Source organism: Nicotiana sylvestris, chromosome 6 (assembly GCF_000393655.2).
Source record: "Nicotiana sylvestris chromosome 6, ASM39365v2, whole genome shotgun sequence".
In the NCBI taxonomy this organism is placed as follows: domain Eukaryota; kingdom Viridiplantae; phylum Streptophyta; class Magnoliopsida; order Solanales; family Solanaceae; genus Nicotiana; species Nicotiana sylvestris.
This window is the reverse complement of record NC_091062.1, coordinates 159,750,012-159,776,867: the sequence shown is the minus strand read 5'-3', so window position 1 is coordinate 159,776,867 and position 26,856 is coordinate 159,750,012. Positions and strand designations below refer to the sequence as shown.

General features: G+C 36.5%; 3 protein-coding genes across 6 annotated transcripts; 2 read left to right on the top strand and 1 right to left on the bottom strand.

Moving 5' to 3' along the window:
- Window positions 1–792: 792 nt before the first annotated feature.
- Window positions 793–5,677, bottom strand: LOC104232596 (uncharacterized). Its single transcript, XM_070149439.1, has 8 exons — window positions 5,258–5,677; window positions 4,541–5,068; window positions 4,009–4,221; window positions 3,089–3,922; window positions 2,793–2,876; window positions 2,427–2,527; window positions 1,737–2,336; window positions 793–1,597 (listed from the first exon to the last, which is right to left on the bottom strand). Exons 1-8 carry the CDS (start codon window positions 5,675–5,677, stop codon window positions 793–795), a joined length of 3,585 nt encoding a protein of 1,194 aa, XP_070005540.1.
- A 1,569-nt stretch (window positions 5,678–7,246) lies between these two features.
- On the top strand, window positions 7,247–12,122 carry LOC104232594 (protein cornichon homolog 4-like). Its single transcript, XM_009785839.2, has 4 exons — window positions 7,247–7,552; window positions 8,280–8,461; window positions 11,510–11,632; window positions 11,715–12,122. The coding sequence occupies exons 1-4, from the start codon at window positions 7,481–7,483 to the stop codon at window positions 11,755–11,757; spliced, it is 420 nt and encodes a 139-aa protein (XP_009784141.1). The 5' UTR covers window positions 7,247–7,480; the 3' UTR covers window positions 11,758–12,122.
- A 7,283-nt stretch (window positions 12,123–19,405) lies between these two features.
- LOC104232593 (general transcription and DNA repair factor IIH subunit TFB5-like) lies at window positions 19,406–22,416 on the top strand. Of its 4 annotated transcripts, none has more exons than XM_009785833.2 (4): window positions 19,406–19,574; window positions 20,165–20,238; window positions 21,442–21,496; window positions 21,756–22,416. In XM_009785833.2, exons 3-4 carry the CDS (start codon window positions 21,462–21,464, stop codon window positions 21,931–21,933), a joined length of 213 nt encoding a protein of 70 aa, XP_009784135.1. In that variant the 5' UTR covers window positions 19,406–19,574; window positions 20,165–20,238; window positions 21,442–21,461; the 3' UTR covers window positions 21,934–22,416. The 4 variants fall into 4 exon arrangements, with proteins under 4 accessions (XP_009784135.1, XP_009784137.1, XP_009784139.1 ...); XM_009785837.2 differs by lacking the exon at window positions 19,406–19,574 and adding an exon at window positions 19,581–19,672; XM_009785835.2 differs by lacking the exon at window positions 20,165–20,238 and having other exon boundaries at window positions 19,407–19,574.
- Window positions 22,417–26,856: the final 4,440 nt, after the last annotated feature.

Sequence of the window (26,856 nt, the reverse complement as noted above, 5' to 3'; positions counted from 1 at the left end):
TGAATACAACAGTCCAATGGATTGCCACCTATGTAGCGCCTAATTTAACGTTGCGGCATGATGCGGTAAGCGCATTTAAGGTATGCTCAATATCGGAGGCTCGATCAAATGGATCATTGACACTACCTTTGCTTCATCCATGCCCACATAATGTTTTGATCTATGCCCATTGACTCTGAATTTGCGAGAGCATTTTTCGCAGCAATCTCTACGGCACCATTGGGGTGAATTTCAACCACACTAAATGGTCCTGACCATCTTGACTTTAATTTGCTCAGAAATAACCTCAGTCTTGAGTTGTATAGCAATACAATATCTCTGGGTTTAAGACTCTGCTCAATAATATTTTTATCATGTATCATCTTCATTCTCTCCTTGTATAATCTTGTACTCTCAAAAGCGTGATATCGAAACTCATCAAGCTCGTGCAACTCAGTGGCTCTACTTGTTCCCGCAGCTTAAATATCGAGATTCAACTGCCTCAATGCCCACAAAGCTCTATGATCCAACTCCACTGGTAAGTGACACGCCTTCCCAAATACCAACTTGTATAGCGACATGCCGATCGAAGTTTTGAAAGCGGTTCGATAAGCCCATGGTGCATCATCTAACTTTCTCGCCCAATCCATTCTAGTAGCATTAACAGTCTTAGTCAACACTCTTTTTATCTCTATGTTCGAAACTTCCACTTGCTCACTCGTTTGTGGATGATATGAGGTGGCAACCTTGTGGCGTACATCATAATTCTCTAACAACTTTACGAAGGCTCGATTACAAAAGTGAGTGCCTCCGTCACTGATTATTGCCCTTGGAATGCCAAATTGGGTGAATATGTTCTTTCTCAAAAAACCAATTAGCCCCTTTTGCATCATTTGTAGGGAGCGATGCAGCCTCTACCCATTTAGACACGTAGTCCACAGCGACGAGTATGTACTTGTTGCCATATAAGCTGACGAAAGGCCCCTTGAAATCGATTCCCCATACATCAAACACTTCTAACTCCTGAATTGGGTTCATAGGCATCTCATGTCGGCGGGAAATATTCCCGATTCGTTGGAATTCATCACAACCCTTTATCCATAAATATGCATCTTTGGACAATGTTGGCCAGTTGAAGTCCAACTCCAAGATTTTATCAGCTATCCTTACTTCCCTGAAATGCCCACCATATGGTGATGCATGACATGCCTGCAAAATAGAAAACTGGTCTATCTCGGGGATATATCTCCGGATCATGTTATCAATACAAATCCTGAACAGATGAGGCTCATCCCAATAATACATGTGACAATCGCGAAAGAAATTTTTCTTTTGGACAGAGGAAAGGTCATAAGGAACAATACAGCTCACCAGGTAGTTTGCAATGTCTGTATACCATGACGCTTCCTCAAAACTTGTGGCTAATAGTTGTTCATCTGGGAAAGTTTTCAAAATCTCTTCTACCTCAACCTTCTTCTTAGCTCCTTCCATCCTAGACAAGTGATTAGCTACTTGGTTCTCCGTTTCATTTCGGTCACGGATTTCCAAATCAAATTCTTGCAGCAGTAGCACACATCGAATCAGGCGCGATTTTGACTCCTTCTTCTCGATTAAGTACCTGAGAGAAGCATGGTCAGTATAAACAATTACCTTCGAACCTATCAGGCATGACCTAAATTTGTCAAATAAGAACACCACTGCTAGCATCTCCTTCTCGATCACTATGTAATTTAGATGGGCACCAGTCAGAGTTCTACTTGCATATGACTTTGTCTTTTTGCTGCCCAAGAACTGCTCCCACAGCATAGTCACCCGCATCACACATCAGCTCAAATGGTTGCTCCCAGTCAGGGCCGACTGTGATAGGTGATGTTATGAGTCTCTTCTTTAATTCCTCAAATGCTACCTTGTAGTCATCAGAAAACACAAAAGGGTGATTTTTTTTAAGCAATTTACATAAGGGGTTAGCAATTTTGAAAAAATATTTTATAAATCTCCTATAGAAACCAGCGTGCCCAAGGAAACTTCTGGTTGCTTTGACGGAAGTGGGTGGTGGAAGCTTTTCTATCACAATAACCTTTGCACGATCTACCTCAATGCCTTTACTCGACACTAGGTACCCCAAGACTATACCTTCCTGTACCATGAAATGGCACATTTCCCAGTTGAGTACCAGATTCGTCTCGATACACCTCTTCAATACTCTTCTCAAGTTCATAAGGCAATCATCGAATGAGTTCCCCACCACTGAGAAGTCATCCATGAAAACCTCCATTATTTCTTCTACCATATCCATGAAGATGGCCATCATGCACCTTTGGAATGTGGCAGGTGTGTTGCATAGGCCAAACGACATTCTGCAAAAAGCATAGATTCCTTAAGGGCAGGTGAACGATGTTTTCTCTCTGTCCTCTAGGGCAATAGAGATCTAATTATACCCCGAGTACCCATCCAGAAAGCAAAAGTGGGACCTCCCTGCCAATCTATCCAGCATCTGATCAATGAATGGCAATAGGAAATGGTCTTTTCGGGTAGCCAGTTCAACTTCCTGTAATCCATACAAATTCGCCAACTTGTGACTGTTCGTGTGGAGATCAATTCATTCTTCTCATTTTTCACTACCATCATACCTCCCTTTTTTGGCACACACTGAACTGGACTGACCTAGTTGCTATCAGAGATGGGGAATATGATCCCCCCATCTAACCACTTGATCACTTCTTTCTTCACCACATCTTTCATGTTGGGGCTCATCCTTCTTTGATGTTCTCTAGAAGGTTTGTGCCTATCTTCCAGTAAAATCTTATGCATACAGAAGGCCGGGCTGATACCCATAATGCAATGGTCCAACCAATTGCAGTCTTGTACTCCGTTAGTACCTGCAAAAGTTGTTCTGCCTGCACATCTAACAAACTAGATGAGATAATAACAGGTAAAGTTGATTTAGGTCCTAAGAAGGCATACCTGAGATGAGGTGGTAGTGGCTTCAATTCCAACTTTGGTGGCTCTTCTATTGATGGCTTAGCTAGAGGAGTTTTTCTTTCCTCTAAGTGCAAAGGCTCAAACTCGAGCTCCCTTCTCCAAAACCTTGGCCTTCAAGAGCAAGTACCCACTCCGCCAAGTCTTCTCTATTGGCTTCATCCAAGTTCGTGTGACAGGCTGCTATAGGGTCTTTAATGTTCAATGTCTCATCTTCCTCCTCCAAAATTACATCCACGACATCTATTAGAGAGTAATTAGCAAATTCACTTGGTCTCCGTATAGATTTCTGCACGTTGAATGTTATCTCTTCATTATTTAATATTATTTTGAGCTCTCCAGTTTCACAGCCAATTAAAGCTCTCCTAGTGGTCAAGAATGGTCTTCCCAAAATTATGGGAATTTCCTTGTCAACCTGACAGTCAAGAATGACAAAATCTGCTGGGAACACAAACTTCCCAACCTGTACTAATACATCATCAAGAATACGAGAGGGCCTCTTCACTGTTCGGTCAACCAGCTGTAGTAACATGGACGTGAGTCTAGCTCTTCCAATGCCTAGCCTTTTGTAGACAGCCAGGGGCATAAGGTTTATGATTGCCCCCAGATCACACAGTGCCTTAGCAAATGCATAGTTGCCTATTGTGTATGGGATTGTGAAACTCCCTGGGTCAGGCAGATTCTCAGCTATGGGTCTCGTCACAGCAACACTGCAAGTCTGAGTCAGTGTAACCGTTGCCAAGTCTTGAAAGTCGAACTTGTGGGACATCAATTCCTTCATTATTTTTGCATAACCAGGCATCTCCTTTAAAACGTCAATCAATGGAATGTTTACCTGAATTTGCTTCAACATCTCCAAGAATTTCTTGTACTGCTCATCTTTCTGATACTTGGCCAATCTATATGGGAATGGTGTTGGAGGTCGCTTCTTCCCTATGATTTGATTTTTTTCTTGTTCAGGATTCTACTATCATTTTGTTGTACTACCTCAGTATCTTTCACAACCTCTTTTTCTTTACTGGCGTTCTCTTGTACATGTTATACCATCACCTCAGTTAACCCTACTGAATTATCTATCTCAATGGGTACTGGCACCGGTGTCTCAGTAGGTCTGCTTTCACGAGCAATTTCTTGCTCTAGATCTAGGTCTCTACCATTTTGTAGACTCACTGCCATAAGCTGTTTTGGGCCCTGCTCTTTTAGATTAATTTGAGTATCTGCAGGTAACGTCCCTTGGGGACGACTATTTAAAGCAATTGAAATCTGTCCTAATTTTACCTCAATACCCTTTATTACTAATTCATGTGAGTCTACTCTCTCTGTTAATTTTCCGGTGGTCCCGATCAGTTGTTGTAGCATTCTGTTGTTGTTATTCAGCATTCCCTCAAGTTTAGCAAACCCATCATCTTATTTCATAATCTGTTGTTTTGAGGTTGTTGATAATCTAGTTGCTGATTTTGCTGGTTATAACCCTGTTGCCTTTGGTAAGGCACCACTTGACCCTGTGGTCGCATAGCCCCAAGATTGTTGTTGTTGTTATTGTACTGCTGCTGAGCTGGTCTATATTGTTGATTCTACTGACCCCAATTCTGACCACCTTGCCTCGTCCCCCATAATTGGCCACATAGTTCATATTTTCCTGATATTGCTGGTTATCACCTTCCGCACTCCACGAGCAAACATATAGTTGGTTAATGCATGATGTACATAAGCCCCCATTAGTTGCATCAACTATGTGTACCTGCTGCTTCTGGCCTGATTCATCAATCTTTTTCGTGAGGATACTCATTTGTGTCACTAGAGTGGCCATATTTTCAGCTATGGAGTTAGTTGGGTTTAAAGCCACTAAGTGATCTACATGAGTGATTGGAGAGTTTCTTGTCATCCATCCTGAGTTTTGGGCCATCTTGCCAAGTAGGATCTTGCTTTCTCTGAATGTTTTGCTCAAAAATGCTCCACTTGCTGAAGCATCAACATTGGCCTTCAAGTTATCTGCCAATCCCATGTAAAACCTCTGCCCCAACATCTTCTCCGGAATGCCATGATGTGGACACGTAACTAGCAGACCCTTCAACCTTTCCCACGTTTCTTGTAATGTCTCTGTTGATTTCTATTTGAAGCTCAATATCTTATCAATTTGTTAAGCAGTCTTATTGGTTGGGTAGAATTTGTTCACAAATTGCTTGACTAATTCCTCCTAACTAGTGATAGAGTTTATGGGCAGCGAATTAAGCCAAGTCTGAGCCGCTCCCGTCACTGAGAGTGGAAACAACAACAGCCGTATTGCTTTCGGTGTCACATTATGTTGCCTTTGCATGGCACATATCGACATAAAATTCTTCAGATGCTGCTGAGGATCTTCAACGTATGACCCTGAGAACAGTCCCTTGTTCTGCAACAAATGTAGCATGTTATTTGTGATTTGAAATGATTCTGCTTGTATCTGAGGTACTGCAATTGCGGTTGCTAGGTTGTCGGTGGTGGGTTGTACCCAATTGTATAATGCTGCTTCTGGCATAAGAGGCACCACACCCTGATTATTCGGGTCATTCCCATTATTTCGATTGTTTACTTCGTCTCCCATGTCTGGTTCGATTTGTTTTGTTGAGTTTTGTTGTTGTTTGCCTTTCTTGTTTGCACGATTCAGTGCCTTGAAAACTTTCTCAGAATCTGATAACGCTTCGAACAATTTACCAAATCTTGAGAAGTTTCTAGGCATGCACGTATAACACCCAAGACTACAAACGTTAGAATTTCAATGTACTTGATTTAAATTGAAGAAAATTGACTATGCAAAAAATTTTAGCACTTCTTTTAGCTGCAACTAATAACACCGTTAATTTCCTGACAACGACGCCAAAATTTGATCACGCCCAACTATGACTTATAAAAAGGACAAAGCAGTCGCTGCAAATATATTCCAGTTAAGAAGTTCAGAATCGAATCCCACAGGGAATTAACCTATCAATTACAACTATTGAACTCACACAAATTCACGTATTCAATCTTCAGAAATATTTAAGTAATACATTGGATGTTTACCAACTAAATATTACGTAATGAAAATGCAATAACTAAGAACTAACTACGAACGGGTTGTAGACAAGAATTGGAATGATCTAAGGTTCTAATTTCCCATATTGTCAGAATCTTTTCCGCTACATTTCCTATAAATTTGCCTAAGTATTCTCTATCGATCATGAGCACTCTAACTATCGTAACTCTCTCCCGAGTAATTACAATAATATACTAGACATATTCTCCTGAATTACGCTAGCTAGCATTAAGTACATCTCACTTAGATCGCACCGAGGTTTCGTTATCCCTATTCCCACCTTTAAACCCTTCGTATTGATCCCTCATATATGTTAGGAGTGATGTTGTTCAACAACTACCTAAATATGCACTCTCCCGAGTAATACATACTAAATAGGAACAGTTAATTGAGGGCCCTTAAATCAACATCAATAAGCATATAGTTGAACAAATAGAGAGAATATTATAGCAAATCTATATTAACGTAACAAGAAATTCATCCTCCAATAGGTTCCATCAAAACCCTAGATTAAGAGTTTAGCTACTCATACTCATAGTAACAATATCCAAAATAATTTGTATAATTAAATTACAGAGTAAAGATAATTTGATGTAGAAATCAATGATTCTAACTCCCAAGTAGTATTCCACGAGCTATTCTTGCCTCCGGTTGCAAAAGTCCTTCAAAGTGGCGTTTTGGGGTCTATTTATATGTTTAGGACAAGCCTTAAACGTGTAGGTCAAATCCTAGTCAAGCCGGAAAACAATTTAAGTCTTCAAAACTCGGAATGGACCTGGCCCTAGGCCTGGCGTCGCCAGCCTCAGCCTGGCCTTTGGCTGGCCTTGCCAGGCTAAAACATGGTTCAGCCTGGCCTTAGGCTGGCGTCGTCAGGCTAAAGCCTGGTTGAGCCTGGCCTTTGGCTAGCGTCGCCAAAATAAAGCCTGGTCGAGCTGGCTTTTGGTTGGCCTCTCCTTTTCACTATTCTTGAGCGCACTTTCAACGTTTAAGTATCCCTTTTGCTCTATTTTCATCTCAAATTCACCTACACATAAAATAGACTCCGTTACGCATAAATAAAGTGTAATTTATTATTAAAGCATGTAAAATGCAAAGCACATAATATGCTAAACCATAAATTATAGCCACACATCACCAAAGTTTTAAAGAAAAGTTTTTAAAAATTTTCTCAAAAATTAAAAGAAAAACAATGTGTATGGTTAAAAAATCAATAGTTTGTAATCTAATAGGAGTAGTTGAAAAAATTAAAGAATAGTGTAATGATTTTTTTTCTTTTCCAACACCGGCTCCATCTGCTTCGGTTCCAAAGTGGATCGGTTTCCTCGGGTTGAAAACTGGAATCTTTGCCTTTTGCTCCGATTCGTTGCTTCCTCTATAGTACTTACAATCAAATCTCCAATAGAAAGCACTGGGGGCGCATCACGCACCTGGCCCAAATTAATTACCAAATATTGCAGAGCTACTAGTATGGCAGATGTTTGGGCATGGCTCCTCTTCTTCTTCATTCTTATTTCTCTCCTTGTCATGGTTGTTTTTCAGGTCTATCTCCTAATTCTTACTCTTTTACTTTTCTTTTTAACCTCCGAATTCTATGGCTTTTTAGAGAACTACCCACTTAGGGTTTCTTTTTAGCTTATGCTAGATTTTAATGTAAGTTTTAGCTAAGTTTAGTGTTTGATTAATTTGATAATGCAAATGTCAGATTCGTATTGCAGTAGCTTTTTGTTAGTTGATGTGATTTCTCAATCTACTGTAGATGATACTTTTTTGCAAATGTTGATTAAAATTCTTTTAGGCTTTCGAATTTGCTGAGGTAAGTGATGTGTAGGACCATTGGCTTCAAATCAGTTGTAAGCTGTTATTAAGCTGGATACAACTTCTTGTAGAATTCAGACAATGAGGATTCTGGCCTTGTTCAATAAAATCTCCTTGGTAAAGTACATTGGCCGTGATGGTGTTGCATATAGGGGCTTGTCAAATGCATAAGGTGTTGCGTGCTTGGATGCTTCAAATTATACCAAATCAGATATTGGGGTTTTAAGAGAAAAGTGTTATGTCCTTTTATACATATGTGTGTGCGTCTGTATAAGTATACTAATTTGGATATGAACTGTAAACTGTAAAAACTTTTAGCAACACTACATTCTTGTTAGGTAGGCACGATAAACTGTACCTTCTATTGAGTATATCATGGTGATAACTTCAGTGAACTTATTTTTTTTTTTCTGTTTCTAAGATGAAGTCTGACATTTGAAATGTGTTACAGCTGATGTGCTTATCAGATCTAGAGTTTGATTATATCAACCCATACGACTCTGCAACTCGTATAAATGGGGTTGTTTTACCGGAGTTCATCACACAAGGAGTTCTCTGCTTGCTCTATCTGATAACAGGGCATTGGTTTATGTCACTTCTATGTATTCCATATATGTACTACAATTACAGATTGTAAGTTTCCGCTCAATTTTTTGGGTTCACAGCTAATCTGCAAGTGAAATTAAGTTTTATCAAATTCAGATTAGCTTATCTGCAGATTACTGCATTCATGTAGACACTGCTGAGACAGCATAGTTGTTATAGCTTGTTGTTTTAAGTCTTCTTAAGATCTGAAATATGTGTAGGGATGGAATTAAGTTTTGTTCCTCCATTATACTCCTCTGTCGTGATTCTCTGCAGCATTTATTTCTGATTCCCTTTATAAAGTACTTTTACATAGACTAAGCGCCCAGCATTTCTTTCCGTAAAATTGATGGTTTTCTTAGGATTTTTATTTGTAAAATAAACTGTTAAATAAAAATCTGACGATATGTTTCTTTGCTAGAGCAAAACTTGGTTTATAGACCACATGAGGAGTATTGAATTTTGTCCAGAAGAGACTCCTTTTTTTTCTATTCTTATGACGATTTATTTGTCTTAATTGTTTAGGAATTGTCACAAACCTAAATATATGAACAAAATTGTCTTCTCTCCAGCAACTTAAGCTTTTAGATGCCGCATCACACAATTCAATATGGTATCGAAGCTGGCAGAGTTCCTGAACTCGAGAGTCTCATTATCACCCATCAATAGAAATATTTTACGTGCATGTTGCTAACCTAAATAAATAAATAAAACTATTCCTGCTCTAGTTATTTATGCTTTATGGATGAGGCAGTACGTACAATTCAACAACAATATTTCTGTGTAGGTGCCATATGTGGATTTTTTGTTGTGTGGAGTTATTTTCTGGTCTCAAGGTTATCAGCAGATCTAGGGTGTTTCACAAATTTGTTACTTTTCAAGTTTTATCAGGATTGCATTTGCATGATTTGAGCAGGCTCATATTAGCATGGGTTGTTCCTTTTCATCCAGTTTCACATTGCTGAATTTGTAAAGCGAAAGTTTATGAAATTTAAGATGATATTATGTTAATTTATGAAACGAACTAGGGAATCAACCCAAGTTTGAATCTGGAAAGTGTTAAGATAAGTGAAAGTAAAATAGAATATACTTGCACTGCAAGTTTAGCCTCCATAAGAAAAAAGGTTAAGGTGAGACTAGAGGAATTACTGATTAAAAATTGTGATATTAGAGGGGATTATGGTGCCTAAATGTCAAATTTCAGATATCTAGACTCGGTCTTCCAAGAAAATGGGCATGACTGATAACGATGTAACACATAAAATTTAAATAAGATGATTGAAATAGAGGATGAGATGCTAGGCGATAGAAAAAACCTATTAACGTAAAAGGCAAGTATATGAACAGTTGTGAAAACTCGCAATTGTACATGAGAGAATGATTTGTCTACAATGCCCAACATATCCACAAGACGAGTGTCACAAAAGTGTGAATTTTAAGATGGATGTACTGTCATACAAGATTGACTAGATTAGAAATTATCACATTCGATAGAGGCGCAAGCAGCATGCGTAGAGGTGAAAATGTGAGGTCACATGAAATGGTTTGACCATATTCTACATAAACCACTAAATTCATCGTTCCATAGGTGTGGCATTATGATGATTGAACGTGGTAAAAAGAATGAGGTTGTTCTAAAATATTGAGGGAGGGTGACTCGAAAGACCTACAATGGCTCGAAATTCATACGAATTTAGCTTGGAACAAAATATAATGGATCTATATAGGTGATATCAACTCTTTTAGGTTAAAGCTTAGTCGTTGTTGATACACTTGCATTAGGTCTGGTATTAATGGAAGTCTTATTAGTTTGGTTAATTGTTGTCAATGCTGGAACAGGTGTGTGGTTTGGAAAACCTTGTTCAAAAATTACTGTGTATTGAAATGATATGGACCCAAATAGGGGAAATGGATATAGAGAAGTCATATAGCCAACCCAAGTTTGTTTGCCATTGAGGGGTATTTGTTTGTTGTCTACTGAAAATAGAGGGTTTTTACTGATACCACATACTTAATAGATTAATTCAGAGATAATACCAGTCTACGTTGCTCTGACAGGGGTGCGGGTGTCCGACACGGGTGCGGATGTAGAGGTCGGATCCTTCGAGATGTAAATTCTAAGATTTGGGGATATGGATATAGATCCTAGTACGGATACGGGGGGGGGGTCCGGCTAAAAATAATTCAAAAAAATAAAAATATAAAAATATCTCTAAATTATGAGAAATATTGTGGAATACTTAGCTTGTAAAGTGTGAATTTCTTTATTCTCAAGTTGTAGATAAGTAAAGTATTGATTTCCTAGATGTGGTATGATGCTATTTTCTTTAGATTTACCCTAGTTTTAGTTCTAATTTCGGGAATCAAATTGTATCTCGTTTTGAATTTTTCTGTTTGATGTGGTCAAAGTATCCAAAATTGTTTGACTAGATCCGATACGGATCTCATACCCACACCCATACTATTGTCGTGCCGACACGGGTACGACACCTAAACTGCCATGTCGGAGCAACTTAGATACCAGTAAGTTTTCCAGTGCATGGCTGGTTTTTTTTAATAATTCTTTTCCTTATTTATCCCTCTGGAAAAAAAGATTTCCATTGAGCCTTTTACAAATTGACCAAAGAAATAGTAAAATCGCTGAAAATATTGCCAGTATATCTTTTTTTATTGTTTTCAACTTAATGATGAAAGGAAGTCCATGGGGCATCTAGCCATATGAAAGTTGAAACTAGAGGAAAGACTATGTTGAAGTTTTGTTAGGGTGGATCAGAAAGATAGTCTTAGCTGGCATGAATCGTTGTTTGTTAAAACAATGATAGTTCACTGGAAAGCTGGTACTTGTTTGCTAAATAATATTTATATTACCAGTTCTAAGTGGTTAAAGGATCTGCATTGTGTCCTAGTTGAAACTGAAGCAGTCCTTTTTCATCCTTCCATTACCTTCTTTTCAAATGCATTCAAAATGCCGCATATCCTTGTATTCATTGAACTTGTTAGTGCTTGATTCAGTGATTGAGATTTAACTAGATATCAAACCTCTCCTGCTGATGTGTTTCCTTAAACAAAATTTCTCATAGTTGCTTCATGCTCTAGGTACACGAGAAGGCAGCATCTTGTTGATGTGACTGAGATTTTTAATCAGCTTGATTGGGAAAAGAAACAGAGGCTTTTCAAACTAGGTTATATCGTTCTTCTCCTCTTCATATCATTATTTTGGTAAGTAATTAAGTAGCTCTTTGTTACGGAGGTTCTTATAAATAAGACACTTTTTGACCGAGTCCATGTGTTCTTTCTGCAGGCTGATCTACAGTGCCTTGGAAGATGATGAAGAGTCTCTATAGGTTCTCTAGTTTGAGCAAAGTATATGCACCCTACTGAACAGCTGCAGTTGCTCGTTTATCTTGGCTTGTCTAGTTTGTTATTCTTGCAAGTTTAGGGTTTAGAGGGAGCAGATTTTGTTTGCAGATTGTAGTCTCATACAAAATCAGAAGCTCTCCCTGTCCCCCTCCCTATTCAATTCTCAAGCAACTACAGGTTTTTAGGTTCTAATGTTGTACTGCAGAGTGTAAGTTATTTTGAGTTGCATAGTACCTTTTGTTCGACAAACAAAAATTTGGCTTCAAGAGTTCCACTATGCTGCAATGGACTTATGACGTTCTTTTGTTTTTGCTCTCCATTAATATGAAACTGCTAATTGAGGGTGCTATTATTAGGGTGCAATATTTTTATCCTATCTGTGACAATGAAATCCTTTATCCCTGTCATATTTTTTCTTGTGATGGTGAACTACTGACTTATAGGCAACATTTCTTGCTTATTGATTCCGTAGTTTCCGTTCATTGTAATCTGGAAACCTATTACCATTATAGCTTCTTTTATTTCCTTCTCTCTCAATATCAACCAGACATAAATATGGTTACTCACTCTAGTTGTGACCAATTTGAAACCAAGATGGCCTATCTGTTTGTTTTCCAAATTGGCAACAAACGGTAGGAAATGGTGTATTCTCTGAGAGAAGCAGCAAAAAAGAATCAACATGGAAGTGTAATCTTTCCAGTACTAGCACAAAACGTTCTTTCTTTATTTTCCCTCTACAAGAATTTGCGTGCTGCAACAACAATAACGACCCAATGTATTTCCACAAGTGGGGTCTAGGGAGGGTGAGATGTACGTATCCTTATCCTACCCTGGACGGGCGGAGGGGTTGTTTCCGATAGACCCTCAGCTAAAGAAAAGATGAAAGAAGCATTGATAATAGTAATGACAGTACAAGATATTTAGAAAATTAAGACTAAGACAACAAGATACAAGATGAAAGAAGCATTGATAACAAGTAATACAATACACAATATGTAGTAATAGCCATCTAAGGATAAAATAATACCATACTAACACTAATACTACGGAAGCAAGAAGACAAGGGGAAACACTCGACTGCCCACTAACCTTCTACGCTAATCTTCAACCTCCACACCCTCCTATTAAGGATAATGTCCTAGGTTAGCTCAAGTTGCACGATGTCCCGCCTGCTCACCTCTCCCCGTACTTAAAACTTATAAGGACTTAATACAATTAAAGACTTGTGGATGCTTCTTCCTCAGCTTCATATATCACATAGTGTAATACCCTACGTTAAATAAAGGCTATTTATTTAATTATCCCAAAAACTAAAAAGGAAAAGAAACCTATATATATATATCCAAATAGAATCGTACCATATGTGCATATAACCAACGAATCACAACTCCTCGTAGCATAGAAGAGTAACTCACAGATCGTTTCAGAACACGAATAAGCTCAACAACAACCGAATGGCACGTCCCTCAACAATAGCAGTATGGAACCAACTAATCCTACTCGGTGCAGAAGACACATCCATATCGGGCCTACCAATGAACCTCAAATCAACTCTCGTCACCCACAATAGATAAATAACCCTCCGAAAGGCCACAATAACTGAATCACAACACATACTATATTTTGACTAACCTTGGCTACGTTTTCACAGTCCACAACCACGAAACAATCTACTCATGAGAACTCCCAATCTCCAAATCCCTAAAACACACGAATCACCATATTTGATCTCAACTCCACCCCTTGAATGCATAACACTTCTCCAATACACGATCATCCCACGAGGAATAAAGAGAAAAACGAAGAAGCTGAAGAAAATATTACAAATCCAACGATTTCAATTGAAAACAGAGAGGGAAAAAGAAGAGAAACGTAGAGATTTGGGGGCGCTCATATCAGGAAAACATTTTGCATTGCAACAAACTTAAAAGCCACACAATAGCACCTGAGAACTCTAAGCACTTTTGAGTACTGCAGGTACCATCTAAACTCTTTAATTGAGTCGTGTACAGATTCCTTAATTAGTTCTTTTATGAAAATTTAGCAGTTTATATAGATTGTGAACATATTATTTAAATACTAGAAAGAGAGACTACATTTGTATATTTTTGGTGAAGAATTGGATGAAATAAATTATCTGAACAAGTCAAATTGATAGATTATGAACTAGTTGAATTCTCACGGCATGGGTAAAAAAAATAAAATAATAATTTGACGAATTAAGAGTCAATCATAAACCCTGAGAGTTGGGTATCCTAAATTAGTTATGAATTAGCCTAAACAAGAAAATTAACACGAGATCGATATGATGTATCTATAGATTGATTGAATGAAGTCGTACGGATTGTTCGAGTGAACACCTGGTATTTCGACACGAGTTCTGTGAGTAGTAACCTTACCACAATTTGTGTTTTCATAACTTGTATGGATAGTTTTAATATGAATATGTTTACCGATTGGTTTGAATTTGCATGTGGGATAAGTCGTTTACTTGATATAATACCGAAATATTTAGTTGAGATGATTACTATTACTTTAATATTCTCACTGTTACTAGACATGTTTTACCATTACTTGAGATATGATTGCCGTTACCGAAATGAAATTCCATGCTTTGATAAGAATCGATATGCCCTGTACTGTTTTAAAAATATCCTTATACGAGTATTTACTGATTACAAGAACAAGTATAAATGGGAGGAGACTTTGAAGGATCCCGTAGCTAACGACAGTTTTGTTAGACCTGGTGCACCTTGTAAATTCTGGATTACCTATTACCGTTACAGCTCTCGCTAGTGGGAAAGTAGAACTAGCATATTGTTACTGAGTTCCCTCGAGTAGGTATTATTGTTGTATTTGACTTCTTGCGAAGAGGTCCACAATTATACCGGTTACATGATCCATTCCTGGAGACCTCCCAAACATAATAATTGAATGATACAATATTTACTGTGTTGATTACCCAATTATTGATTAATTTCTGTCTACACAAAATACATGATGAGACTGATTATTGTTTACTGATTCTGAAAGGACATTTTATGATATTTTCCGATTATTAATATATATGCATACCATTTGACTTGTCCCCATTAAAAACGGTTGTGGTTAAGTGTTTAGCGACTCACTTCCCGCAATTTTTTTTTTTTACATTGATAGTAGTTGCACATGCGAGAATTTTGATAGCTAGAGCATACGAGTTGACAATTCTAGTGAGCCCTGCTTTGCTTCGCGTAGGCAAAGAGTTTATTTAATGGTTATTATTCTTTTCTTTAAAACTCGTAGAGTCGCTCCGTAGTTATTAATAGTGTGATGAGTATTAGTTTATTGTTTTAGACTTGTTGACTAGATCAGACTTTCTTATCATATTTTGGAGGCCAAATACATAGACAGACTATTAAACTTGGCTCAATTTTTCATTTTGGCACTTTAACTTAGTCTTGTTCCATTTTAACACAAAAGCTGACTAGATTCCATGTGTGATTTGCCTCACCTTAGTAGGCACGTAAGAGTCGTTTTTAAGCCAAATTTCATACTCCTAACGCAGAGGCGGATCCAGGATTTAAATCCTATGGATTTAGTTTTAATATTTTTAACATTGAACCCATTATATTTTTAAAGTTATGGGTTCATATCAATTGTTTTTGCGATTTTAATAATTTTTTACTCCGCGTCCAAAGTTATGGGTTCAGTTGAACCCGTAATTATTACTGAAAATATATAAAAAAAATATTTTTTCCTCCGGGAGGGGGGCAGAAAAATGAAAAAAAAAAAATTAAATGACAAAAAAAAGTAAAAAAAAATTTTGGGGGGGGGGGGAAGGTGGGGGTAGCAGCTGGGTATTTGCACGCGCTGCATTTTTACATGGGATAAAAGTTTTTGTGTTAAAATGGAACAAAAGAAATGGGGTTGGAGGGCCAAAATGGAACAAGACTAAGTTAAAGTGCCAAAATGAAAAATTGGGCCAAATTTAATGGTCTGTCTATGTATTTGGCCTATTTTGGAGATAGATTTAGCATCAGTCTCTTGCAAGTGGTTGATTAATAATGGTGGAGAACTGATTGGATAGTCGATGAAGATTATGAATTATTTTTGTTGGATATTAATTGGTTTTATTGTTGCTTTATGGGACAGGCAATTTGTGGATAGTCCTAAAATAGGAAAAACTCTGTTTGATTTTTTGTAAATTACCGATAATGCTTATTTAGGGCACTTGCTCTTAAGCATCGGTCATGATCCTAAATTGGATCGTGACACAACGATCTTGTGATAAATGTGAAACAATCTTAGTAAAACAAGATATTGTGATTGAAAAAAGCTTATCCGCCTAGTGGATTTATAAAACCAAAAGAGGCGAGACATATATTGAATAAAACCCGTAATGTTGATCACTTACTATACTCTATGTAAATATATTGAACACATCATACTATATCAGAAGCATAAAATTTTTTAGGTGAAGTTAATTTATTATAATAACCTTTAAAAACTAAATGATCAAATTATCTTTTACCTAAAATTAAATTACCTCACACTAAATGATATTTTGTACTTAAATGCTATAAAAAATTCACAACATTAACTAATGAAATAATCCCAATAATGGCTAGTGCCTTACACTTTCCAGCCATTGTTGTACACTTTTTATCGATATTTTCACTATTTTTTATATTTCCTTCTTCTATTCAATTTCCTCTCCTCCTTTAAATCATATACATCAAGCTTCAGTTCTAATAGTTTTATAGTTTTATATTCTTTTAGGTACTACTTTTTGTATTCATCACTTAATTATGAAATTTGAAAGGATTCTTTACCATTAAATTTTGAACATCGTACCACTATATAAATAGACACACCATATATATTCACTATCTTGCATTCCATTGCGACCATTCAAACATTGTGTACCGCAAATGAACATAAATAGGTTATATGCAAAGATTGAACGAGGTATTAACAACTAACACCTTTTTTAATTTCATGGCATATAATTTTACTATCTTATCGAATAGTATTTGATTAGCATCATATCATATTATATTAATAAGTCTTCCTTCACTTTTAAAGTTATCAAGCACCGGTTACATGACATAATAAAAAGTTTATCAGGCTTTCTCTGAGGAGTTTAAAATTTATTATCATGGGATGAAGCAAGAAGAAAGGAAGCAGTGATCAAAAGTTTTGTTAAAGTTTTGGCTGGATGCTATAACCAATTTGAATATTTTTGCAACAAGAACTTCTGTAACATAGTTTTTCTTCCTATCCTCTCTCACTTTTCTTATCGAATCACTTTGAATTTATAGGAGAAAATGATGGGAGTGTTTTAGAAAAAAAATCTTATTTATGGAAATTTTGCATAAGATGTGGGAGGAGATTAATTTTTTCTTTAAACAAAAGGCATGAAATAGAGAGTAACTGATATATGTGTGTGTGTGAAGGAATGAAAAAAGGAAAATTAAAACAAAGTGGGTAAGGAAAAAGAAAATGAATAATTGCAAGACAAAGAAAGAAACTAAAAGGAAATGAAAACAAATAATATGAAAAAACGGAAAAAAGTGAAAATCACAAAACAAAGAAAAGAAAGGAAAAATTCGACATACATGTGAATGTTATTTTTCTTATTTCGTCCTCTCTCCCCGTTTCATTGACGTACTTCAAATTTAAAGGAAAAATTATGAGAGTGCTTTAGTAAAAAACTGATTTAAAGAAATTATGCATAAAATTATAAAGCGATTAATACAAAATATATAAGTATAATGTGGGGAGTAACTGTGGAGTAACAGGCGAAAAGAAAAATAAAACAAGCAAATGGAGAAGGAAAAAAGAACAAAAATAAAAGAAAAGGAAAGGAAATATTCATATAAGGATTCGACCAAAAATTAATTTGCAAAGAATAATTCATATAGTTTGTATTATGTATATAGTCGGCCAAAATGGGAGCTTTGAGTTACTTGAAATTCTTTATCTTAGAACTACTTCTTCCTTTATTTTCTCATGAAAGATCATTATTTTTTTATTTAGTCTATTTTGCTCAGCACGTGAAATAGAAGGTAAGTATAATTCTCTTTGATATTGGTTGAGTGTCTTCACCTTTTCTGAATTGCTTTTTAAGGATATATTCAAGTTAAATTGTTAGGTTTGAGTTAATATTGTTTGGAGAGTACAAAACTATTGTCCCCTCTAGTGCATGACTTTTTAAGGATTTTTTTTTTTTGGCTTCTTGCTTCTTACTTATAGTATAATTAGGGGGCATTTGCATCTATACCCGTTTTTTTATCACGTTTTAACTTGTGTCCGTTTTACAAAACAAATTGCAAGCGTACCCGTTTTTTCGCATAACTTCAGCATACATGGATGAAGTAGCAAAGACAATCACGCAAAACTTCAGCATTCTAGTAGCATGGCCTGAAGTTCAGCTCTAGAGCTAAAGTTTTTGTTTTGTAACTGGCGAACTTCAGCTCTAGAGCTGAAGAGCTGAAGTTTTTGCTTTGTAACTGAGGAATTTCAGTTCTAGAGCTGAAGTTTTTGTCTTTGTAAGGGGGAATTTCAGGTCTAGAGCTGAAGTTTTTGTTTGTTTATAATTTCATTTGCCACACCATCTTCTTTCTATCAATAATCCTTGCAGCTGTGGCTGTTTTTTTTTTTTTTGCTTTTAAATGATACAACAACAACGTTATGGTGATGATCTTTTGCATGCCTTGATGATGAAATTACACTTCTGATATGGTGACATGCAGACGTAGAAACACATTGACCCATTTATTTGTATTCACGATACCAATAACCCAAATTCTATTTAATTCCCAAAATTTGAACTCCTTTAAGAATTTAATTTCGAGGTCATCTCTGTGTGTCGAGCAAGAACTGAGAAGAAAGAAGAGCAATTATTTGACCCATATTTTGTGCCATTTTTTCAGCAAAACAAATTTGTGTGTCGAGCAAGAGCTGAGAAGAAAGCAAATTGGTTGTTTCAGATGTATAGGTTGGCGTGAAAATTTATAGGACTCACCGGAGAAATAAGAAGAAGCAGATAGGGATGAACTTCACTTCTGAAAAAAAAAAGATAAAACTTTGAGGAGGAGAAGGAGGAGGAGAAATGGGCTGAAGTTGTTTAAAAAGTGGGTACAAGTTAAAAGTTTTTAAAAAAATGGATATAAGTTAAATGAGGGCGACCAAATAGATCGCCCCGTGCAATTTTTACTATAATTAGTTTTAATATGTTACACTCTCTCTACGAATTAGCTATACAACCTCGTGGATCATAGTTAAAACAAAATCTCAATGAAGAGTCAATAAAGTTGCTGAAGCAGCAAGCAAATATGAAAGGTATGAAGAAAAAACTTAAGGTTTTAAAGCTACGAAAGGAACATGGATGATAGAAAAATATCATGACAATTTTTGAATTGCTATCCAAATATTCAAAACACTCTTGCATGGATCTAGTCATTCCTAAAAATGTGAAACTAAGAAAAAAATTTCCTTCAAAAACTAAGCGAATAAGTTATAACATGATAAAAGAAAAATAAATTATTTTGATATTTGTGTCAATTATGTCATCGATAAAAAGACATGATATAAGGAAAAATATAGTGTATAAGAAAGAAATATATAGTAGTATAAATGTATTTTGGTAATAATTTTATACAAAATAAATCGGAAAATATTTTAGGGTAATATCGGAGTCGTCGGTCCTTCACGAATTTCAAACGTACAGCCCAGATTCCTTGTAGCGGGTTCATTCCCATTGATTTCCAGTCCATTCTCCCTCGGCTGCAAAATCTTGCTCTTCTCCCCTTGACTGGTAAGTTCTCCTTTTGTTTCTGAGATAAACCCCAATCCCTTTTTCAAATTACTGTATAATCAAATTCAGTCGCCCCAAACTGGCCTTTGTGTGGAGAGGTTAGTATGTTCCTCCTCTATGTAGTTTTTAATTTGGTCTACCAAAATTAAAAGTTTGTAGAGAGGGGTTTGTTCATAGTGCATTTCACTTTGATTGAAGCTGTTTACTTAAGCTTACAGATTTCTTTATGCTTGATTTGGCATTAAATTTCATATAACTGTACATGAGCTGTTATGTCCTTTTGTTTAATTTTCTCATTTTAATTTCACCTTCCAGAACCAATTTATGTCATCTTAGTATTATTCTCTGTGGATTGTTGTTATTCCTACTTGTTGCCATTACTTTTTTTTCATCCGTTCCCCGCCCGAGGGTCTATCGGAAACAGCCTCTTTGCCCTTCTAGGGTAGGGTAAGACTGCGTACATCTTACCCTCTCCAGACCCTACTTGTAGGAAATTACTGCGCTTCTTCTTGTTGTTGTTGTTAGTATTATTCTCTATGGATTGTTTAGAAGCAACCAGATCAAACAGATTTATTTATTTATTTTGATAGTTGTGGTGTCCGGGCCAGCTTGCACACACCTCAACTAATTCCACGGGATATCTGCTACCTCCCATCAGCAACAGGTATAAGGAAACTCAAAACGAGATCAAATAGATTTAAGTATTTGTATTTTACTAGTTTAATATAGTGTTGTCAAAGGCGCGCTTAAAGCGCGCTTAAGCCCTGAAGCGAGGCTCAAAACATGTTGAACGCTTCGCCTCGCTTTGTGGACGCTTTAGTATCGCATCAAGGCTCTAAGGCATACTTTTCCTAGCCAATGAGTGTAATCCTGAAAAGACGACATTAAACAATTGAATTTCACTTTATCGTAATTTTTTTTCAATTTCTTTGTCCATATATTTGTTATTCATGCTTATAATTATTAGTCTTGGACTACATATATATATTTTTACTTTTTCTCCAGTTGCGCCTTTTATCGTTAAAGCTCACGCTTTATTTGCGCCTTGCGCTTAAAGCCCCAACGGACCTTAGAGCTTTTTTGCGCTTTTCGCCTTTGATAATACTGATATATACCCTTCAGGTTCTTACTTGTTTTGCCCCTAGATAAATTTTCGATAGTATCCTTGTTCAAGAATTTCTTGGTCAGCATGTCCGATCCGTTATAAATGATTTTAGGCACTTTATGTAATGGCATTGCCCACCCCAACTTATTTGGGACTGAGCATAGTTGTATATAGTAGCATTATGTAATTTGGATGTGTAAGAACCATCTTTTTGTGAGGATTGTCTACTAGGTTGTGACAAAATGATCCTTCTCATCCATATTGTTTACCATGGAATTTCTCAGCTGGGGAAGCAAACTATAAGTTATTTCTTCATCCAAGGAATTGGACTCGAGTATAGGTTGGATATTCTAGGTTAACTTTTTCAGCCGACTGGTTAGAGAAAGAAATGTTAGCACGGTCTTAAAAATGGTGTTTCTGCAGTAGCATTTTGGAGAGAAAGCGAAACTTGAAGTAAAGTATCCTATTTTTTGCACTATCCAAAGTTTTGACATGTGATTATCAAGTTATTTAAGTGTCCCAAAAAAGAAAAAAGAATTGTCAAGGGCTGCTTTTATGAATTCCCTTCTAATTGTGTCATTAGCCTTACTGTATTTCTAATTTTAGGGTGAAGGATCCATCCTTTCCTCTCTTTTACCTAATATATTAGAAGGAAGTGAGTCAACTGTGATAAATTAAATATTCTGCAAAAATGCATTTTGGAGAGGGGAAATATTATATGGGTGGGCTGTCATTTTTGACTAATTGCTGTTTGTTTTGCAGCTGAAGCCTTAGGTTAAATCATGGTGAACGCCATCAAAGGATTGTACATATCATGGTAAATTACAATTTAGAGCAAGCAAATATAACCAAATATATTAGAAACTAAATGGGTCAGAACGCCCAAGATCTTGATTTGGGCTAAACTCATGATTTCTACATCTGCTGTAATTAAATTGGTTTAACTACACATATATATAAAGACTACTGCATTCATTTTATCTCTATTCGAGTCTTAACATAGAATTCCTACTCCAGCTTAATTTCAAATGTCTTTGCTTCTTTTAGTATGATGAGATCTGCCTTTTCCTTTGCAGTGATGTACCCATGGCGCAGTTCATTATCAATATGAATGCTGCATTGCCCCAATCGCAAAAGTTTATAATACAGGTCTTGGATAATACACATCTCTTTGTACGATCTGATGTTGCTGGAATGATTCGTAGTGCTATTGCAGAATTTAGAGAGGCAAATACCTATGAGAAGCCTGCTTAGGCTGTTTGATAAAGTTCAGCCTTTCTGGAATAAACCTTGGACCATGCACCCTTTTTTCCCTTGATTGTAAAAGAATTGAACCATTGCCCTGTGCTCGATTACAATCTTTTGTGGAGTTACTATGGTGAAAAGAAAGATATCAAGTGCCCAAGATTTAAAAAAAAAAAAAAAAAAAAAAAACCAAATAGTCATCCCTGTGACATCTACGAAGTAATTGATGGACGATATTTGCAGTTCCAACTTTCATTGGTTCTGCTTCTGATTTTGTCTAAGGTGCGAGTTAAATTAAATTCTGTGTCTGAACATTTTTGTACTGTTTTCTGAACATGTTGTTATATATTTCTCATATGTTCTCCCCGTGATAAGATCTTTGTATTGAAGAGATAATTGGATTTTCTGTTGTGTTCTATCCGTTGTAAAGCAAAATGGACCGAGGTGTAGTGACTTCTTATCAGTTATTTTCCCTTTTTTCCTTTCTGAAAATTGGTGATTTCTTTTGGAGTACTACAAATTATGAAGTATATGCTCTCGAATTAGGATTCAGAATAAGTTGTCACCTCAAACTATTAGTTGCAATTACTTAACAAGCTTCTATTGTTGAGGATTGTTTTGGAGTTAGCTTATCATTGGCCTTTATTTAGAAGAAAAAGAAAGGGAAAGGGGAAACACAAGAAATAAACTCTCATACAGTAATTATGATGTGAATGTGAAGAAATATTAGTCCATTCATCCATGTTAAGATATATTGATAATGTTGTAATCATTTATGCAGATCCACAAGGACCTAAGCCTAGTAAAGGGCTGAATACCCCTTAAACTTGCCTCTATTTTTGATTTAGACATATGCGGCTGTATTGAGCTTTGTTCCAATTGTACACTTGAACCTACTCACAAGTGTGCCTATTGAACACTTATTTGACAATTCTACACAAATCAAAGCGTGTGCATGCTACTTGCTATTGACATATCAAATAACACCAATCAGAAAAAGACACGTCAACTAAGAATAGAAAAGTCAAAATTTCAAGAAAACAAAGAGAAAGAAAGAAACATTGACTGTAAAAGAAGACTTCTGGCGAATGTTCATCTTCTCCAATTTATTATTTCTCATTTTGTTGTCTTTCTTCTTCCTCTTACAATAAAAATTCAAATCTGCTGGTCCAGGAAGAAGATAGTTAGTGGGAATAAACTGCTACCGCCCTCCAATCCATTTTTATTTCTTCAACCACTTCTGCATATTTTTCTTGTACCTGCCAATGGTAATTCAGATTCCTAAGTCTCCAATTAATAGTGATGCTACTGATTTTATTCTAACTTGTCCTTCACTTGATCAGTTACAAACTACAATACAACAACAACAACAACAACCCAGTGAAATCCCACTAATGGGGTCTTGGGAGGGTAGTGTGTACGCAGACCTCACCCCTACCCCAAAGGGGTAGAGAGATTGTTTCCGATAGACCCTCGGTTCAAGAAAACAAAAGGACAAAAGTAGAGAATATTAGTATCACCACAGAAACAATAAGAAAAAAATATGAAGATGAAATCCGAAGAAAGATGCAAAGTAAAGCGATAGCTATTAAATGCGTCATGCACTGAAATAGTAAGACACAATGGCACTAGCTAACTTAGGTAAAAACCCTACCAGACTAGTCTCGCAAAGGTATAAGTAAGGCAAGACTCAACTACCTCCTAACCTACAACCTTAATACTCGACCTCCACAACTTCCTATCAAGTGTCATATCCTCGGAAATTTGAAGCCTCGCCATATCATGTCTTATCACCTCTCCTCAATATTTCTTAGGCCGCTCTCTACCTCTTCTCGTCCCCTCCACAACTAGCCGCTCGCACCTCCTTACCGGAGCATCTGGACTTCTCCTCTGAACATGCCCGAACCATCTGAGTCTCACTTCCCGCATCTTGTCATCAATGGGAGCCACTTGCACCTTCTCCTGAATATCATCATTCTTAATCTTATCCATCCTAGTGTGCCCGCACATCCACCTCAGCATCCTCATTTCTGCTACTCTCATCTTCTGGGTATGTGAGTTCTTAACAGGCCAACACTCAGCCCCATACATCATTACCGGTCTAACCACCGCTTTATAGAACTTACCTTTGAGAATCGGTGGCACTCTCTTGTCGCACAAGACTCCAGATGCTAACCTCCACTTCATCCATCCTACCCCAATACGATGTGTGACATCCTCGTCGATCCCTCCCCCCCCGAGATAATTGACCCAAGGTACTTGAAGCTTCCTCTACTTGGGATGACCTGTGATTCAAGCCTCACATCCACGCCCACTTTCCCCGGCTCAGCGCTGAACTTATACTCCAAGTATTCCGTCTTCATCCTGCTCAGCTTGAAACCATTAGACTCAAGAGCTTGTCTCCAAATCTCTAGCCTCTCGTTAAGACTAGCTCGCGACTCATCAATCAGAACTATGTCATTGGCGAATAGTATGCACCACGGCACCTCCCCTTGAATATGGTGCGTTAACGTGTCCATCACCAAGGCGAATAAGAATAGACTGAGTGCGGAACCTTGGTGTAACCCTATTACAACCGGAAAATGTTCAGAGTCTCCTCCTACTATCCTAACCCGATTCTTAGCCCCATCATACATGTCCTTGATCGCCATAATGTACGGTACCGACACACCTTTTGCCTCCAAATATCTCCAGAGAACTTCTCTAGGAACCTTGTCGTATGCTTTCTCCAGGTCAATAAACACCATGTGCAGATCCTTCTTCCTCTCTATACATTTCCACCAACCTCCGAACAAGGTGTATAGCAGTTACAAACTACACTAAAGTATCATAATTGCTCACTTCAATTTGACTTATTTCTCTTGAGCTATGTTAAAAAATTCTGTTCCATCTCTAATCTTTGATATTCAGCTCGTTCAAGTGGCTTGATTTTTATTTCTCGTGGCCATAACACTAGGCTTAATTACTTTCTAAAGCAAATCCTTAAGATCTCGCCGAAAAGTAAAGAGAGGAAGTGAAGGATTGCGTATAGGTATTCGTAACACGCAGTGGAAGACAATAATAATCCTAGGCAGATCTTTTCATGTTTAAAATTTACTTACATGTCAATAGATCGGATCTAAGACGTACCTGGTGAAGAAAGTCTCGTTTCAAATTCTTCGATAGTGCGAAGACTCTATGCGTATCCACATAGAGACTGATATTTGCTATCAACCCTTTGATCAATGAAACCCGCGAACAAATTGAATGAAATTTGTATGCTGGAATTTTCTCAAAATCCAGCCAACAACACGACAAGAAAACTAATTCTCTTTGCCAAGACTATTTCTTAATTTTTACTGCTCCGAAAAACTCTTTTTCGTTTAACAGATGCGAGGTCTCCTTTTTTCTCGTAGCTTTTCTTGGCACTTAGTGATGTATTTATATATCACTTAAGCCAACAATACTTTCCACTAGGTTAAGGAAAAATTATAAGCGTTTGGGCTTTCTTTTCTTTTCTTTCCAATTCAAAATTGAACTTTAGAAAAAGGTAATTCCATTGAAGATGGAATCCCATTCCAAAACGGGAAACACCTTGCCGACTAAGTCCCTTTTGTGGACTTCATACGTGAATCCAATTCTTAATTGGATTTCACTAATTAGTCTTCATTAATTTTTATATATTTCATATATACATAAATATTAATTTTGTATATATAATACATATATATCAATTAAGAGATATAATTTAATTTCTATTCCAAATAGAAAATTTCAATTTGTTCACAATATTAATTATATCCTCAGTTCTAGCAAAGAATATAATAATATTTCAATTGGACTAATAACTATATTTGACTAATTAAATTCGTTAATTTAATTGTCAAATAATAAAGTAATTAATCCTTTAGCAAATATCAGAAAATTCGTTAGTGTGCGACCTCATAGGTTCAATACTAAGCCGGTAGTAAATTCACAACATCAATATACTAATCAAGGGTGGCGTCTAGCAACACTTCTTAATGACCGGATAGCATGAAGTATACAATTTACTCTCAAGAATCAGTAGAAGAATAACGTAGTAATTCATTCCGTCCTTATAGCTCCGAGTCACCCTAGGATATGGTTCAACTGTCAAATCCTAATAGGCGACCAACTATGTGTTCATGTCAAATAAAATCGACCATCGAATGATCTAAGAAACTCATTTATTCTTTCATTCAATTGCCCTGACCAAGGTCTTAATTTGGTCGTTTATAATTCATGATAACATGGAGCTTAAACTCATTACCAAGGGTTGACAGATTCCATCTTGATCAATCACTAATTCTACAAGCATTTAATTATGCCCAATATCCTTGTCATTTAATTTCAACTATCGTCCTAGGGCCATATGTGTCTAGTATCAAAGCACAATAAATAACTTGTCAATTACTATGACAATCTCAAGTCAAAGAAAACTTTTACATCACATTCTTCAAGAGAATATCCTATTGACAGTTTATGGTAATTCTAACCATTAGGAATTATCCAATGAGTCGGTTTAATGATCATATCTCTATATGCATCATCTATCTATGTGATTCAGTTAATGAGATCAACTAATCTTTATCCCATAAAGACAATCACATAAATATTGATCTAACCGGATTACTAATGTCCAAATTAGTAATCATACGATCGAGAACAAATTGTCAAATTTAGATTAAATTATAAGAGACTTTGCTCTCATTATCATGATCTCTATCACGATGATAAATCTCAAAATTTAATCAAGGACCTTATCAAATTAATCAAACAATTAATAATAACTAAAGAAAAAAGAATGCCATATATTTTTTTTATCAAATAACGTTCACAAAAATATGTTCAAATCATCAAATATGAGATTGGATCTAGGGCATATCTACTATATCCCTAACAATCTTCCACTTGCACTAGAGCCAATCGCTC